This window comes from Natrix helvetica (genome assembly GCF_964273705.1).
Source record: "Natrix helvetica genome assembly, chromosome: 3".
NCBI lineage: Eukaryota > Metazoa > Chordata > Lepidosauria > Squamata > Natricidae > Natrix > Natrix helvetica.
In genome coordinates this window covers 150,076,428-150,093,628 of record NC_138549.1, presented here as the reverse complement: position 1 = coordinate 150,093,628, position 17,201 = coordinate 150,076,428, and the positions used below count along the sequence as shown (strand labels likewise).

At 36.3% G+C, this 17,201-nt stretch overlaps 1 protein-coding gene across 5 annotated transcripts; it reads left to right on the top strand.

The window, feature by feature from the left end:
- The first annotated feature begins 1,597 nt into the window (after window positions 1-1,597).
- On the top strand, window positions 1,598-17,140 carry GHRH (growth hormone releasing hormone). Of its 5 annotated transcripts, none has more exons than XM_081947602.1 (7): window positions 1,598-1,839; window positions 10,568-10,713; window positions 13,407-13,508; window positions 14,068-14,193; window positions 14,905-15,009; window positions 15,675-15,806; window positions 16,359-17,140. In XM_081947602.1, exons 3-7 carry the CDS (start codon window positions 13,429-13,431, stop codon window positions 16,426-16,428), a joined length of 513 nt encoding a protein of 170 aa, XP_081803728.1. In that variant the 5' UTR covers window positions 1,598-1,839; window positions 10,568-10,713; window positions 13,407-13,428; the 3' UTR covers window positions 16,429-17,140. The 5 variants fall into 5 exon arrangements, with proteins under 5 accessions (XP_081803728.1, XP_081803727.1, XP_081803726.1 ...); XM_081947601.1 differs by having other exon boundaries at window positions 10,558-10,713; XM_081947600.1 differs by having other exon boundaries at window positions 1,791-1,839; window positions 10,495-10,713.
- The last annotated feature ends 61 nt before the right edge of the window (window positions 17,141-17,201 follow it).

The following is a 17,201-nucleotide window of genomic DNA, read 5'->3' as shown; positions in this document are numbered from 1 at the left end:
GGCGAAGAAGAGAGTGCAAGTCTAGAATAGATGGAGGGCTACCAAGCTAGAACTCTGGGCAATGATTCTCTGTTATTCCTTAATAACAGAGAAATTGACAGATTTGGTTACAAAAAAAATCTGCAGGAAACACTAGAGAAGCAAGAGCTTGCAAATAAGACGGAGGGTTATCCTGCTTTCCTTATTCTGCACTCTGTCCCCTTTCAGAATTATCACAGAAAAATAGAATAGAATAGAATAGAATTCTTTATTGGCCAAGTGTGATTGGACACAATAAACAATTTGTCTTTGGTGCCTATGCTCTCAGTACATAAAAAAACAAGATACATTCATCCAGAATCATAAGGTATAACACTTAATGATAGTCATAGGGTACAAATAAGCAATCAGGAAACTATCAATATTGAACAATGGCACATTAAAGTCCTTTTGATGAGATTTGGAAGTAGAATGATTGCTTTTCTGGAATTCTACATGGGGCAGACTTAGACATATTTAGGCAAATAGTGGAATCAGTCAAGAATGACATTTTTTTATGTTTACTCAAATATTGCGTTATATCTAGACATCACAAAGTTCCAAGATTTATCCATGAGGTTAAAAAGCTATAAATAGAAACATAAATACATATGCATGACCCAAGGCATTTTGTAGCTTTGACTATCAAGTGACTAAGTTGCAATAGATACTTTTATGGGATGTTAAGGAATTCCTATTTTTAAAAAATCTTATTTTATCAGACCAGACATGAGTTTGATGAATTATATCTTTAAATGTCTTCAAAGCATCTGTTAAAAACAGGATACCAAAAACTAGAGATTGATATCATCATGATTTTGCTGACAGGTGTGCTTGAGATGTTGTGACTGATACAAAATCCTGGGTAGATGATACAATCATTTCAATAATAACTACAACCAAAAATACAAAGATGTACTCAGCCCAGCTACTACAACTTAGCTTAAACAAAGTGTTACTGCTGGAGTGGTTAAATAATTATTAAACAGTGACATCTGCTGTTGAACAGCAATAACCACTCTATTCTCCATAAGTTTAATTCTTAATTTTATTTATTTATTTATTTATTATTCGTATTTATAGACCGCCCCCTCTCCCGAAAGGGACTCGGGGCGGTGTACAGTCACTAAAATGCATTATAAAATATATATATAAAACAGTTAAATAATTAAATACGTAGGTGGAGGAGGTTGCAAGATTTTTGGTATTTTTGGTATTTTTTTCTTGCTTAACTTAATTACAGTTTTGATGACTTCACGAAAACTTGTATTAGACAACAATAATCAAAATAACAATGTAAAATTCTGCTAAATGAAACCCTCTGGTATAAAAAAAAAGATGCTGGCCATTTATGATGGAGAATATAGAAAATATTTAAGAAAAAAAATGGCCATAAAACAAAAATGATTCTTGAAAAAGCAAGGTAATTTAGGAAACACAACTTACATTCCATAGCCTAACTCTGATCTCATTTCTTGAGCAAACCATATCTGTAGAATTTAAGAAGGATTATAGCATGAGGTGCATTAAACATATATATTGGTTGTAAAAAGGCAAGTCTCTGGAAAGTGACAGAAAACTTGTTAAATAATACATTACATAGATATTTCATATTGTATGATATTTACATTACTAATAGAAGCATATAATACGCACATCAGTAAAAAAAGTTTGACCCAAGACTATTTTATTACAGAAATGAGAAGATTGTGTGATCAGAGATTACTTCTTCATCAATATCTGACAAACATGAGACATAACTTTTAAGGAATAGATGATAAAGGCTGAATGGGAGAATCTTTGTTGAATCTATGGCTTCAGGTATTCAAAATAACAGGTCTCTTCCTTTTCTTATGCATGACTTCCAGCATATCAAGCAACTCTTGTAAGATGAGATATGCTACTGATTTTTATGAAAGTTGTCCCATCCTAAATTAACTTTTAACATGTAACAGATTTGTGTTTTATTAATAAGAGAAAAATCCTCTGTGCATTCAAGACCTCAGAAAGGCATGAGAGTCTAGGAATGTGGTTCAGTAATTGTCACACTAATGGTTTAGTTAAACAGAGTTGCACAGCCTTGTCTATATCCTTGTTATTAAATGTTCCCATTTGGATAGCTTGTCTGAGTGCATATTAAACAGAAAACAGAAGACTAGAGGGACAATTAATTTATTTCTTAAATTAGTACACCATCACAGTCCCAGCAATTCTGGGTGGTATACAAAGTAAAAACATAGGAAATAACAATAAAACAGTACAACAATAAAGACAAACGAACAAAAACCAGACAATGAGAATCACACAGACACTACCCAGATTGGGCTTTAACTACCATAGTAAAAGGCTAGTGCAAAAAGCCAGGTCTACAAAGTCTCAAAAACACCAGTTGGGCGGCACCACAGAAAAGTTACACCTCTGGAGTCCAAACAGATGTCATCATTTAATCAACAGAACTTGTCAGAGCAAATTGATCAGATCCAATGGGCAACAGGTGGTTCCTCAGGTAACCATGTTCTACAGTGACAACAAAAACCAATACGTATGTAGTACTTGACTTACAACTGTTCATTTAGTGACCTCTTTGTCAGGGGAAAAATGCCCTGGGGAAATCTGAGATCAATGGACCGTGGCTGATTCCCTTCCGCATATCTTTTGAGATATTAAAAAATAAAATAAAAGTCTTTGACAAGTATATTCTAATTAATAAACAAACTTTAATAATAAAATAAAAAGTAAATGAAACAGAAAATAACTAATTGGTTACATTTTGATAATTAAAGCTACGTCTGCCAAGCTGGCAGCCAAACAAAGAAGAAAAGAATTTTGGAATGTGTAACGCGTGCGCAATAAATCACTTTCAGATAAGAACTTTTTTGTTTTATGACCTGCGCAATAAAGCTTTCTTAGTTTAACTCTTGAGTGTCAGTTTAGGCAGTTCAGGCCTAGCAAACTTTTTAACATCGTGACACCCCTTCTTTTGCTAGTCTGGGCTGACGTCATCAAATCATCAATTAAGGCACATCTTCTTTCGCAGATATTCGTGTTGATTTGCGGCAAGTGGTTTGTTAAGCATGTCTGCGATCTGATCATGTGTAGAAACATATTGCAATTTAACAAAACCTTGCTTAACTAATTGCTTTATGTTTTGATAACGAATGTCAATGTGTCTGGACCTAGAACCTGTAAAATGTGACTCAGAAATATAAACCACAGATATATTATCTTCCATCACGGTGATTGGTCGAATCGGACGTGTCCAGATATCTGTGATCAAAGCATCAAACCACGTTAGAGAATTACAAGCATCTGAAACACAAGCATATTCAGCTTCAGTAGATGAACATGAAACAAAACTCTGTTTTCTCACTTGCCAGTAAACAGGACAACCATTTAGGAACATCATGTAACCAGAAGTGCTTTTGCGTGACTTCTTGTCGCTCGCCCAGTCGGAATCAGAAAAACAAATCAACTTTGGTTGATCAGCGTGTGTTGGTTCTAGCAATAACTTCATGTGTTTAGTGTGTTTTAGGTATTTCAATAACTTCTTAATGCATGACCAATGAAATTGTGTTGCCTTACCTACGTGTCGTGATAAAAGATTAACACTAAGTGCGATGTCAGGTCTGGTCCAACTACTAATATATAATAGTGAACCAATGACTGAACGATAAAGTGTTTGATCCTCGAACTCAGGACTTGGTTCATGTGTTAAGTTGTGAAAATCTGTTTGCATGGGTGTCTTTGTTGTGCTAGCATCTTTCATGTTGCAATGATGTAGAATGTGGTCAATTTTCTCTTCTTGTGAAAGACTAAACCCCTTCTGTGTCTTTTCAATTTGAACACCTAAATAAGTGCTAATGTGTCCTAAAGATTTTAGTGTGAAGTATCTCTGCAAACTTTTAGCAAAAATCTCACTCATTTTCTTATTTGGACCAATATAAACAATATCATCAACATAAACAAGAATTATCTCATATGCATTGTTAGATCTTTTTGTGAACACGCATTCATCAGTTTCGGACTTAATAAAGCCCATTGAATTTAGTTTGTCAGTAAGACATAAATACCACATTAAACCTGACTGTTTCAGACCATAAAGACTTTTGTTCAGGAACCAGGTATCCCCTTCTTGCTTTTGGAATCCTGGAGGGCTTCTCACGTAGATCTCTTCATCTAGGTCTGCATGTAGATAAGCTGTGTCCACATCAAATTGAAAAACTTCTAAACCAAGAATAGTTGCAGTGGTTAAGGCAATTTTTACACTTTCAGTTCTGACTGTTGGTGAGTAAGTGTTTGTGTAGTCCTCAGGATAACGTTGAGCGAAACCCTGAGCTACAAGTCTGGCTTTGTATAAAGACTCACCATTCGGTTTCTTCTTGATTCTGTAGACCCATCGGGTGCCAATGACTTTCTTGTTTGCTGGAGGTTTTGCAGGTGTGAATACATTAAGTTTCTTTAAACTGTCCATTTCATCCTGCATTGCATCATACCACTTGTCTTGTTCTGAATCAGGAAGCTGTTTGATTTGTGTGAATGTCTCTGGAGGAAGAGTAACGTTGCAAATCAAAGGTAATGGTGACTTTGTCAGTTGCCATGAATAACGTTGTGGAGGGATTCCTTTTGTGGCCCTCTTGGAGCGTCTAGGAGCAACAGACCAGTCTTCTTCTTCTTCATCATCATCATCCTCGTCCTCACATTCGTCGCTAGCATCAGCATCCGCGGCTTGCGAAGACGGAACATCAGTTTGTGAAGAACTGGTAGAAGGAATATCTGCCTGCAAATTGTTATCAGGCTGCGTGGCATCTGGAACACCATCTCTAGGAAAATAAACTTCAGGATCATTGGAATGAATCCTGGACCAGTCAATGTCTTCCTCAAAATTAGCAGATTGTGAAATGACAATCACATGTTTAGTATCAATGAATTTGAACCATTTTGAATTATCATCAATACCCATAAATCTCAGTCTCTTTGGTCCTTGAGTTATAGGAGTGTTCACCATAGCATATGAACCAAAAATGTGGAGGTTCTTGAGATCAGGCTTGTAGCCATACAGCATGTAGAAAGGAGTTTGATTGATTACACTGCTCCAAGTACGGTTGACAATGTAATTTGCATATTTGATTGCTTCACCCCAGTATGCGTTACTGAGATTGGCATCTTCTAGAAGACAACGCATCATGGTTTGTAGAACCCCTTGTCTTCTTTCTACGACTCCGTTATGAGCCGGTGTATATGGAGCAGATGTCTGATGAAGAATTCCATTCTTACGCATCCAGTCCTGGAAACGCTGAGACATGAATTCTGCACCACGGTCACTCTGGATTCTGGCGATGCGAACTTGGTATTGTGTAGAAACAAAAGCTGCAAAGTCTTTAAAGATCTGAAAGGTCTCAGATTTCTCTCTCATAGGATATACAAATCCATATCTAGAATGATTATCTACAATTGTTAAAAAATACTTTCTGCCACCAAGTGTTGGTGGGAAAGGACCCACTATGTCAGTGTGTTCCAAATCAAAAATGCGTGTTGACCGGCGTGTAGCGTGTTTTGGAATTGGAGCCGCCTTAGATTTAGCCTTTTTGCAAACGGCACAATCCAAAAACACCTTACACCCCTTTAGATCCAAACCTTTTGCGAACTCCGGCATCTTTCTAAGAACACGGAAACTGGCATGCCCCAATCTTCTGTGCCACTTGTGAATACACCTGGAATGCAAAGATTTACCAGTTAGTGAATTCTCAACATTAACAGTTTCATGAGGACCCTCAGGCTTGCTTTGAGCAATCTGTTTTTGTTTTCTCTGTTTGTTGGCTTTAGGAGCCTTTGGCACAGTAACGTTTTCTCTCTCTGGGACAACTCTCTCTGGGTCTACGTTGTGCCTTTTTGGAGTTTGCATACTTGCCTGTGCTTGCCCTTTAGGCTTTGGTTTTAAGTAATAAACACCACCAATCAGCATGGTTTCAGCAACAATATCACCATCTTTAACTAAGTAACTTGCTTTTTCGAGGTGGTGAACCTGGAACTTTAAATCTCTAGACAAGTGACTTTGACTAAGCAAATTACTGGTTGCTGAAGGTATGTAATAAACATCAGGGATGTGTGTATCGAGCTCTTCAATGTAAACAGTTCCTTTTCCCATAACCTTGCAAGTGTGGTTGGTGAAGGAATACAGTTCTCGATACTCGGGCTCTGGTTCGCCCATCTCTGTGAAAAGTTCCCTTCTGTGGGTAACGTGCACAGCTGCTCCACTATCTAAAGTCCACAAAAGACGTCTGTCGAACTTTGGATCATGTTGTGGAACGTTGGTTATGGCCAGTGTCACAAGTGGAGCTTGTGAATCACGCCTTGGACCACGACGACCTTGTCTTCCGCCTCTACCTCTGCCTCTGTAATCTGTTCCTCTGGGCTGGTACGTGGCGGGAGCTGGAACTCGTTGGGGACAATCCCGGGTGTCATGTCCCACACAGTTGCAGGTGTAGCATTTTGGCATCCTTGGAGCGTAGCCTCTTCCTCGGAAGGGACATCTGGCTGGAGCCTTTGATGCTGGAGGCCATTGCAGATGTGGTGTAGCTAACCTGATAGCTTCGTCTTCCACTAAAAGTCTGCAAATGTGGTTAACTGTGCGTTGAGCAATAGGCACGTAGTTAATCTTTGCAACAGCATCTTTCCATTCATAATTCAATGAGTTAATGATGATGCTAATCATTTGAATATCATCGATTACATGGCCATTTTGTCTCAATTCACTTCTCATTCTTTTCAGTTTGGTCAAATGTCCACCAATTCGTTCACCAGGTTTCAACTTCGAACCATGGAACTCAGACATGAGCAAACATGAGGATTCAATTGAAACGGGCCTGTAGCAATCTTCCAAAATAGCCCATATTTCTTGGGCAGTTGCATCAGGTGGAAAGATACCTTGAATCTCAATTTCCATTGACATGAGTAAAGTCGTGATTGCTCTGTTTTCGAGGTCTCTCATTGCAGGTGTCCAGGGCTGAGGGGGAGGATTAAAAACCATGGAATGTGTGCCTTCTCTTCGAAGCAAGAGCGCAATTTCACTGACCCAGGCTTTATAATTCTCTCCTGACTCCTTTAATTTGGACTCACCAGTCAAGGGGGTGACTGTGAATACCTGCTGAGGAACAATTTGTTGCTCTGGTTGCAAATCTGGTTGTTGAACCAGGGGATGCTGGGGTTGCATCATTGGCCTTTGCGTGGCAACATCAAATTGGCTTCCTCGAATTCGCCTTTCGCTTTGCCTTTTTCCATCTAGGGAGGATTCGACACCGCCAGGGGGTGGGGGCAAAGTTTGGGCTTCTGTAAAACTCATAGACAGATCTCTAAAAATCTGGTCCAACTGCTTCATCTTTTGCTGTAATAATTTTTCTCCGCCAGCAGATGGCAGTGCAGCTTCACTTTTTGGCTGCCTCACCTTTCTATACGTATGAGGAAGTTCAGTTGACTCAAAGGGACCACGTGACCTCGGTGACGTGTACATGTCTCTTTGTTCTAATTGACCAATGAACTCTGTGGGGTGTGTCTTAGGCTGTTGTTTTGAAGACAAGATGGCGTCCTCAGACATTTTGGGAATGGGGGAGCTTCTCCTACTTCGCCTTATCTCCTCAAAGCACACTCTCGCGTCCCTAGCATATTTTTCGAAACGTTCTATTTGATCAAGATAGCTTTGCATTTCTTGCTCATCATCTGGGGAGATTTCATAAAATCTGCTTTCTGCGTGGGAGGATTTTTTTTTAGCCGGCCATTCATCAATTGTTTGATAATCTGCGAGGTTCTGGGAATGGAGTGGCTCTGGCAGAGTGGGAAGTTTTGGCTTGGCCCCCAAAAATTCATAATCTCCTGGAGATATTTTAGAAGGAGGAACCACTGACCTCGTTTCGTGGATGTCGCGTCCTGTAGCTCCTTCCCCCACATCTGGCTCGGCACTTTGTTGCTCCTGGAATACGTTTGAAGGTTTTTGCTTCTCTGTGTCCAAGGGAGCCTCCTTGTCAGAAGAAGCTCTTTCCATTTTTCTTCTTTTTTGTTTTTCTCCGACATTGCTAATTAGCGTAGTCGGTTATCTTTAGATAGAGTGAAGGGAAAATACAGCCATAAATTGTAGCCATCTCAGCTGGTATCATCGAACCAAACTCTGCATACCAAGTTGTCAGGGGAAAAATGCCCTGGGGAAATCTGAGATCAATGGACCGTGGCTGATTCCCTTCCGCATATCTTTTGAGATATTAAAAAATAAAATAAAAGTCTTTGACAAGTATATTCTAATTAATAAACAAACTTTAATAATAAAATAAAAAGTAAATGAAACAGAAAATAACTAATTGGTTACATTTTGATAATTAAAGCTACGTCTGCCAAGCTGGCAGCCAAACAAAGAAGAAAAGAATTTTGGAATGTGTAACGCGTGCGCAATAAATCACTTTCAGATAAGAACTTTTTTGTTTTATGACCTGCGCAATAAAGCTTTCTTAGTTTAACTCTTGAGTGTCAGTTTAGGCAGTTCAGGCCTAGCAAACTTTTTAACATCGTGACACTCTTGAAGTTACAACGGCATGGAAAAAATGACTTATGACTGTTTTGCACACTTATGACCATTGCAGCTGGTCACATGACCTCTGGTCATGTGATCAGAATTCAGATGCTTGCGAACTGACTCATATTTGTGATAATGGCAGTGTCCTAATGTCATGTTTTGCAATTTTCTGACAAGTAAACTCAATGGGGAAGTTAGATTCACTCAACAAACTGCCTTGTTAACTTAACAATTGCAGTGATTCACTTAACAACTGTGGCAAGAAAGGTCATAAAATTGGTCAAAATTCAAATGTCTCACTTAGCCACAGAAATATTGGGCTCAACTGAGGTTGTAAGTCAAGGACTCCCTGTATATGCCTCCAATATTGCTCCAAAAACCTACAGAATGAGAGGAAGGAAGTTCAGAAATAACCACAATCAAAATAGAAGAAGATATGGAGGAAACATTCCAGGTGTCTCTGAAGAAACTCTTCAGATGGTATTTTGTCCAGGTGAGGTTCCTCAAGCTAGAGACTGCCTTTCACACTTTGGGGTCAACGGCTCTGACAATTATAAGACTAATGAAACTTTAGGATGCATCAACATAATTCTGTCCAAATTAAACCAAATAATTATACTAATTAATTTTGCTTATTCCTTCCTTATGATATATGTGGAGTAATGTCACTCACTGTTTAAGAAAAATGCCCCCAAATGACAACATATAGGAGGTTGCAAAAATGGTTATGGGTTAATAATTAAATAGAAAGTTGAGGAAATGAGTAAAATGTGACATTTGTTGTGTTCAAATATGTGAAGACTGCCAGATTTTGATACAGATTTTTTTAAAAAAACAATTTTTATTTATTTTTGAACAAAGATAAACATAAAAATAAAAAAAACCATCTTCCATTACAAATTGTAGAAAGTGCGTCAGTTAGTTACAGTATTTCCATGCATCTCTTCCATAGTCATCACCTGCTTTTCATATCAAATCACATATTTTAAATTCACATATATTCATGTATATCATGATTATTATATCTTGACTATAATTGTTTTTACATCCTTTTATATATAATATTCAAAATCTAGAATAGGACTATATGATAATGTTCTATTAAATCATCCTAAAATCACCCAATCGCAATACATCTTTATAACATTTTCTAGATAAAGCTTTTAAACCTCCTCTCATATTCTCCATATGTTGTTTATATAAAATTTCATATTATCAAACTAATATAGCTATATGCATTGTTATCATTATTAATCATTATTTAACTATAGCTATTGTCACTTCATTTTATACATATTACTAGTAAACTAAATTTAGCTTAGCTTTTATTATACATTTTCATTGCATCAACCGATACAGATTTTTGTTGATGCTGCTGTTACTTAAAACAGGATGAAAATTAATAGGTTCAAAATGGTATAAAAACAGGATTGCAGCTAAATGCCATGAAGAAATTGTTGACTGTAGGAAGTATTTCAATAAAGGAACAAACTGTCTTGAAAGTTGTTTTTTTAAAAATAGAGGTTAGATGCCCACTTTTCTAGAAAGTTGGACTGGATAATCTCTAAAATCTGTTTCTGTCCTATTGGCTTTTTCCTTGTTCATATGCTGTTGATATTTGCAAAACACTAATGCATGTTCATATAATCGCAGCACCAAGGCAAAGGAAAGTAATTCTGATGATTTAGAGCAATACAATATATTATAGAAACAATCTCTTTACAAAAAAGGGGGGAAGAGATAGTAATGGTTAATTTTCCATCATAGTTGGCTTTCATGTTAAAAATGGGTATTTTTCAGAAATGCAAAATTTACCAGTAGCAAGTTGTTATTTGTTCTATCTAGTGGTGAGGATGATAATTTGCATGTCAGACACCTCAGCCCCTCCATTGATGCCTGTTTCTAACTCTCTTTGTAAGATAAGAGATGCTAAATACGGCTTATTGGAATGGTTGGAAAGTAATTGATCCTCTGACGTTCAGGAATTTGCAGGTTGGATGAAGACACGAAAGTATAAAAGACCAGGAGACTCACATAGTTCAAATGAGCTGGACTGAGTTCTCTCCATTTCATCAAATATCACAAACAACAGAAAAAAGCACAAGAAAGGACTTGAAAGTTCATTCCCAAAGGAAACTGTAAGTTGATACAATTAATGTTGTTATTTCTTCATAGATATAGTACCAGTTTCATAGTGTAAAAATGAAATTGTAGATTTTGTAGACTAAGATTTCAATTCTAGGTATACTGACTTGAAAATTAACTTCAACCAAATTTTGTAAAAATTGTAAACACTGGGAAATAAATTACAAACATGAATATTAATAATTGGATTCTGATAAATCTAATGTAGTCTAGAATAATATTTCCCTGCAATCTTATCTAATTTAGACTTACTTAATATAGTTAGAAAGAGATACCATTCTTAAAAAAATTGTCCCCAGATAATAAGTAAATATTTATGTTTTTATATTACCTAGAAGAAAATGTCAGTGGGCAAAAAGAAAAGGAAGTTATAAATGTGTTATTTAGAAAGCAAAGTATGAAATGGACATTTCAGAGAATATACGCTCATCTGTCCATAAAAACTTGCCAAACATAGGCAAAGCATCGTAGACCTCTCCTAGCCACATTTTAAAAAAGCAATCTCCATTTATCTCAAAATAGAAGGTACACTTGGGACTACATTCCTTATGACATGTATTTATTTATAGTGCAATCCTAATATATTGCACACTTCATGGGGTGTAATATATACAATTCCCACTGATTCAGCGGGGTTACCTTTGAATTACAGAAGTACTTTGTAAAAAGTACAGAAATATTGTATAAGGTCAGTGACACAGTGATTTAATGACTTGTCTCGTGTTTTCTTCCAGTCATGTTATTATTTTCCCTACATTTACATTATGCAAGTCCTTAGAACGATGTCAGAAGTGCAATCAACTAGATAGATTTATCTTTTGGGATAGATTTATCTTTTGGGATCTCTATTTCAAAAGAGGATTTTCTTGTTTATCCACTCTTCATACCACAGTATTCTTTGTGGCTTACGGAATTTGGTAGCATCTTTTCCAACTAACACATTTCATTAATTTTGTGGGATGATTATTATGCCTCTGATGAAAGGACCTGAAGCTTATGTATTTTAATACAATTAGTTGGAAAAGGTTCCAAACTCCTTGTGATTTTTGCCACCATGGACAAACATGGCTGTCTTAACAATTTCTGCTACTTTAAATTCTCAAAATGGAAATAATACTGTAGCATCTTTGGTTCTAAAAAGTGATAAAGTCTTGTTAGGCTATCAGTTAATACTGTGTAGGAAGGGAAGTGTTTAAAGTCCTCTCTTTTTATTTTCTGAAATTGCAGAATTATTGGATCAAATCTCCCTCCTAATAGAAGTCATTTAACTGCTTTTTTGAAAATTCAACACTGCTTGCAGGAGTGGAATGGGCAGGGTGGGGGGAGAAGCTTCAGACATAGCTGTGCCTATCTCTTGAATTGCACAAATGAACAGACATTAAAAAATCTTTAGTGGGAATCCTAGTGACTTTATGAAGGTGTTTATGTAGTTTTCTTGGCTAAAAAGAAACAAAAGAGATTTCCTATGACTTTCTTCTGGGATACCTTTTCAATATCCGTGTCTTGCCTACATCCCTGGTGAAAGAATTAAAAAACAGAAAAATATCCTTCTTGGTAATTGCATCCATGCAATTTTCTTGTTAGTTATAAAAACGCTTTTGTAGCAGAACTGTGTTTGTCTATAGTGGCAACCAGGAGCCTGATAGCACTTTTTTAGCGTGGCTGTTGCCTTTTTCTGAGACAAGGTTTTGCTCCCCAGTCAAACTAATACCCCGAACTTCTCAGATGGTGTCACATCCAAGTACTAACCAGGCCCGTAGGTCTGCTGTGTTTTCTTAAACTGATCACATAATGATTTATAATTCTACAATCTTAATATAAAATAAGAATTGATGGTGAAAAGAGTGGAATAGTTTAAGCAGTTAAAACACAGGAGCCTGAAAACCCAAGCTTTAGTTAAAATTGTTAAAATTTTTATTAATCTGCATTCCTCAAATCCCTGTATTGAAAACATCAGAAATACTCATGAATTTAGGGCAAATTGCCTGGAATTTTGGATTACAAGCAATGAGTTGCTGAGACATGATCTTTTTCTTCCAATATCTGAACTAGCAGATATCTGGCTTGAAGTGTATTTGGCTAAAAATATACTTTAAAAAAGCAAAAAAAGACATATGGATATTTTTGAGGCTTCGCAGCATTGTTCAATCCCCCCCTCCTTTTATTTCTGGTGTGATAGCAGTTTTCTGTGTTGCTAAAACAGCTAGATCCTCACATGGTGGAAGTTATAAGCGCTGGAAAAACAATGAAAATAATTTAAAAAGCAACACAATATAGCTAAGGATGCTCAGTGGCTACAGAACTTAATGTATATTCTTTGGATTCCATCTCAGCTAATGAAGTGCGTTTATAATGCTTCCATCACAATAATAATTCTGTGAACTAGAACATTGTTAATGATCCTGTCTGTGTTTTTTGAATCTCTGGAGATCACTTTTTGTCAACAAGAGACCCCAGTAGGAAACAATATCCTTTCTTTTCTCTCCACTTACATGCTTGACTGAAGTACAGAAAGAGTATTAATGTCCCACAAGATATTGGACTTTACTGGATATTGAATTTAGATTACCAAGGAAAGAAAACTCAGTTGACTTATAACAGATTTGAAAAACACGCAAAATTGTTATCCCTGTGGTGATTATTTTCAAGTGCCATTATTAATCCCAAGTTCTTATTTATATTGCAGCCTGCCCTAGAAAACATTTAAGATGTTGAACAGAGCTATTGCTTTCCTTTTCCTCCACTTTGTCATGTGTTCCCGTTCTTCTCCTCTCTATCCACCACTCAGGTAATTGATAATCTCTATTTTATGCTATTGAAAATGTAGGGTTGAGCCTATTGGTTTCATTTCTCTATTGGAAAAGTCCGTCTTGGGTAGTAGACTCCTTGCTGCTGGAAGAAACTAGTCCATCTCTAACAGAAGGGCCATTTCTGTAGTAAAATGGGAATCTGCTACACTATAAGTTTTTTTGGAACTAAGTTAAAATGCTTGTTTGTCCATTTGATTTTACAGATTAAAATAGTTTATACTTATTGGTATTAGGTTATTGACCTGTAGATTACCATGCTTTATAATGTATGAAATATTAGCTAGTGATATAACCTTTTCTCTCAGATCTCAATATGTAAATGGATGTTTCCTTTTATTTTATCCCAATATCCACAATCCTATGCAATGGATTGGGCGGACTGAAAAAGATGATTGACCTCAGATCACTCAATTAGCCCCCAAATGAGGATACGTAGCAATATTTTTCTTCCTCCTTTCAGGAGCGTCTAATTCTCACTTCAATGTGTCATCGAATGAGAAATATTTTGCCTTATTCTGATGTTGTTTGTTGCTTTAGATATAATCCAATATCCATTTCTGGCAAAGCAGGGAGCTTTCAACTACAAGAAATTAGTCCTGTGCATAGCCACAATCTTTCGGTAGAAGAGCAAGTGGAGAACTTTCTCAGCCCCATTGACAAAAGGTGGGTATATTAATGTCAAAATAAGTAACACGACCTTAGCTCTGCTCAATTAGGGCTAAGATCCATCTACTTAGGTATCCTTGTTTACGCCAGTGGTCAGAATTTCCAACAGATAAATGAGGATTGATTCCATGAAAGAATGCAGTAAATAGTATTTATAGTTGTGGAACTGAGAGCCACTAAGGTATTACATCATGTCAAATTTCTTTTTAAGAATGTCAGTTAAAAATGTTGAGACATGTTTATACTTTTTTCTGCCTTTAAAATTTAGCAATTAGAAATACAAGAATTCACAAAAGATCAAAATACATGATTCAAAACATTGGAAAATGTGCTTTCTATTACCTGCCTAAAACTTGGCAAAATCTATTTGGCCTGTCTTGGGAGAAATTTCAAGACACCATACTCTTGTGGAAAAGATCCTGTTTTGCCATTTCACCTCTTTAAGCATATAAAAAGGGCACACATTTGTGTGCCATATTTTTAAGTTCCAAAAACAAATTATACAAAAGAAAGAATGCAATGAACTCATTTTTATTTAGCACTTGTCCAAAAGGGATAGAAATTAGAAATGCAGAGAACTTTTCCTTTAGGATGGTGTAGCTTTGGAGGCATATAGAACTGCCTTTTCCATCAACAGGAAGTGTTTGTATGATGGTCCTTTGCAAGTGGGCACTGCATCAGAATGACAGTGCATTTTTATTTCTTTAGACTCCAGCGTCATGCAGATGCCATATTCACTGACAGTTACCGGAAGGTCCGAGGAAAGATATCAGCACGGAAGTTATTACAGGGCATAGTTGGGAAAAGATTTAAGTAAGTGTAATGAATATTCATTATTTACCATAACTTTGTGGCAATTAAGCCCCTACTTGACTGTCAAATGCAGAGACAGGGTCATCCTAGTGGTGGTGACAAAGTCTTACAGCCACAACAGATATTTTTCTGATCAGACATGGCCAAAAATATAGCTCAGTTAGCAATAAAGAGAGTTATTATAAGGTGTACTATATTGCAAAGGGGCTTAATTATTCACTAGAGGAAATTTAAATTTATGTAGTATCTTAACTGGAGCTCTCATTTCACTCCGTATATCCTTGGGAAAATCTGGGGCTATCTCTGATCTACAGTACAAAAATATTCATCTTTATAATCCAAATAAATATTATCTATAACTATTTCTATAGGATTAGATTTTCCTATTAACAGGATAAAAACTCCAAATATCTCAAGATAGCAAACTGTGCTCAGATGTGTTAGACTACAATGTCATCTATGAAACTAGAAGGAAAACAATTAGTAGAATTTGCATTAGAAGAATTTTATTTTAGCTTAAGAAAATGCCTTCAAAAATAATTATATTAAATAACTTTTTCAAGGCCAATTTATGAGGCTGCTAAGTCAAGCAGGAATAGCCCTTGCCTATAGTGCCTTCCTCTATAGTGTGTTTCTCTGTAGCAATCATTTTGGTTGTTTTGTAGGGAAGAAAGCCTGGGAAACGAGCAACATGAAATCTTGACTAGGCGCCAGTCTGATAGCATTATGATGGATAGTCACTACTACCAACAGATGGTACTTAGGAATTTCTTGGGAGCAATGTTACAGAATCAAGGGTAAGTAGTTTTATAAATACATAACAATCACATTCTGTAACATACAGTACATTTTGAATGTGCAACTGCTACTTTTGTGACTTGTATAGCTTATATAGTAATGACTGCAACAAAAACACACTCTAATGAGTTGTAATTTGTACACATCTCTGTTCAGTGTAGTTCAGCGCACATTCAAAAGTTTATTCTATATTAACCCTGAGTAAACTTGCATATATTAAAGTGATTAGTCAATTAAATTGCTTGTGTTTGAACTGCTTCTAAGTGGTTTTTGACATGGAAAAACAATTTGCATAAATTCATGGTGTCACAATTTAAAACATCTCTATCTAGACAACCTAGTCAGATGGCTTAAGTTCAAAACATTTAGGAGAAACTGACTGAATACTCATTACTGTTCAAGAAAGGGACAAATAAACAACAGTTTTTTTTTAATCTTGATCAGAATAAGTGCTCTGTTGCTGGAATAAGTGCTCTGTACCTTATCTTGGAAGCAACTGTGTTCCACTGAAAGCAGCCACACTTGTCACACTAAAATCTTTTCTTTCCCAGACTTCAGTATGTTGATAATGACAATTTAGAAGATTTTACCAGTGTTCTGATCAAAGTGATGGAACTGTAGACTGACTTCATCCCTTCCCTTTCTCATTTTGGTCACTGCCGTTCTCAGGATTGGCATAAACTGCAGGAATTTGAGTGTGTGTGTGTGTGTGTGTGTAAGGCTTCTAAAGCTGTGGAAAGAAATGAACAGGACACCTAACTGAGAACCAATATTACTGAAATCTCATCTTCTATAAATATAGGACAAAAATTGAAAGCAAATGTTTATATGTGGAATTGTTTTCTGTTTAATATATGCCAGATAAGAATGCTTATTGTATAGTAGCCTCATTTCAGTTTGAAAAATAAACGGCCGCTGTAGCAAAATGCTATATCCAAATTATTTTATTCTACTAAGACTCCATAATCAACAATGTCATTGAGTTGTTTGACATAGTGAAAACACGGGGATTGTACTGTGAGTTTAAATTGAAGTGCTGAATGGAAAGCATTCATTGACTTCTGGTTTCAGCACCATGGAGAGTTTTTGATTGCTATGCAGTCTTGATAGTGTGTAAATAATTTGTCAGAGGTTTTCTGATTCTTCAAAGTGTATTTTAACTGCTTTTTATCATCCAAAATTTTCTTGCATTTTCACACTATGGAAATGCTCTTCTATAACTACTTGAAGCATAAGCTTGATAATGTTTGCTTTAGAGAATCACAATATAATAAAAGAAATTGCAGTTGGCTAGACCTTTTGTCTTATTCTCTTTATTTCATTGAGGAGGCGGTAGAAAAAAGATTTTAAAAAATGACAATTTGGGAGCCCATCTGTTTCTAAAGTTCTTACTG

What these genes read in the sequence shown, in the direction of transcription:
- GHRH (XM_081947602.1), top strand. Translation starts at nt 13,429, where the DNA reads ATGTTGAACAGAGCTATTGCTTTCCTTTTCCTCCACTTTGTCATGTGT. An exon ending in CCTCTCTATCCACCACTCAG is followed by an intron (nt 13,509 to 14,067) that starts GTAATTGATAAT and finishes TTGTTGCTTTAG; the next exon opens with ATATAATCCAATATCCATTT. An exon ending in GCAATGTTACAGAATCAAGG is followed by an intron (nt 15,807 to 16,358) that starts GTAAGTAGTTTT and finishes TTTCTTTCCCAG; the next exon opens with ACTTCAGTATGTTGATAATG.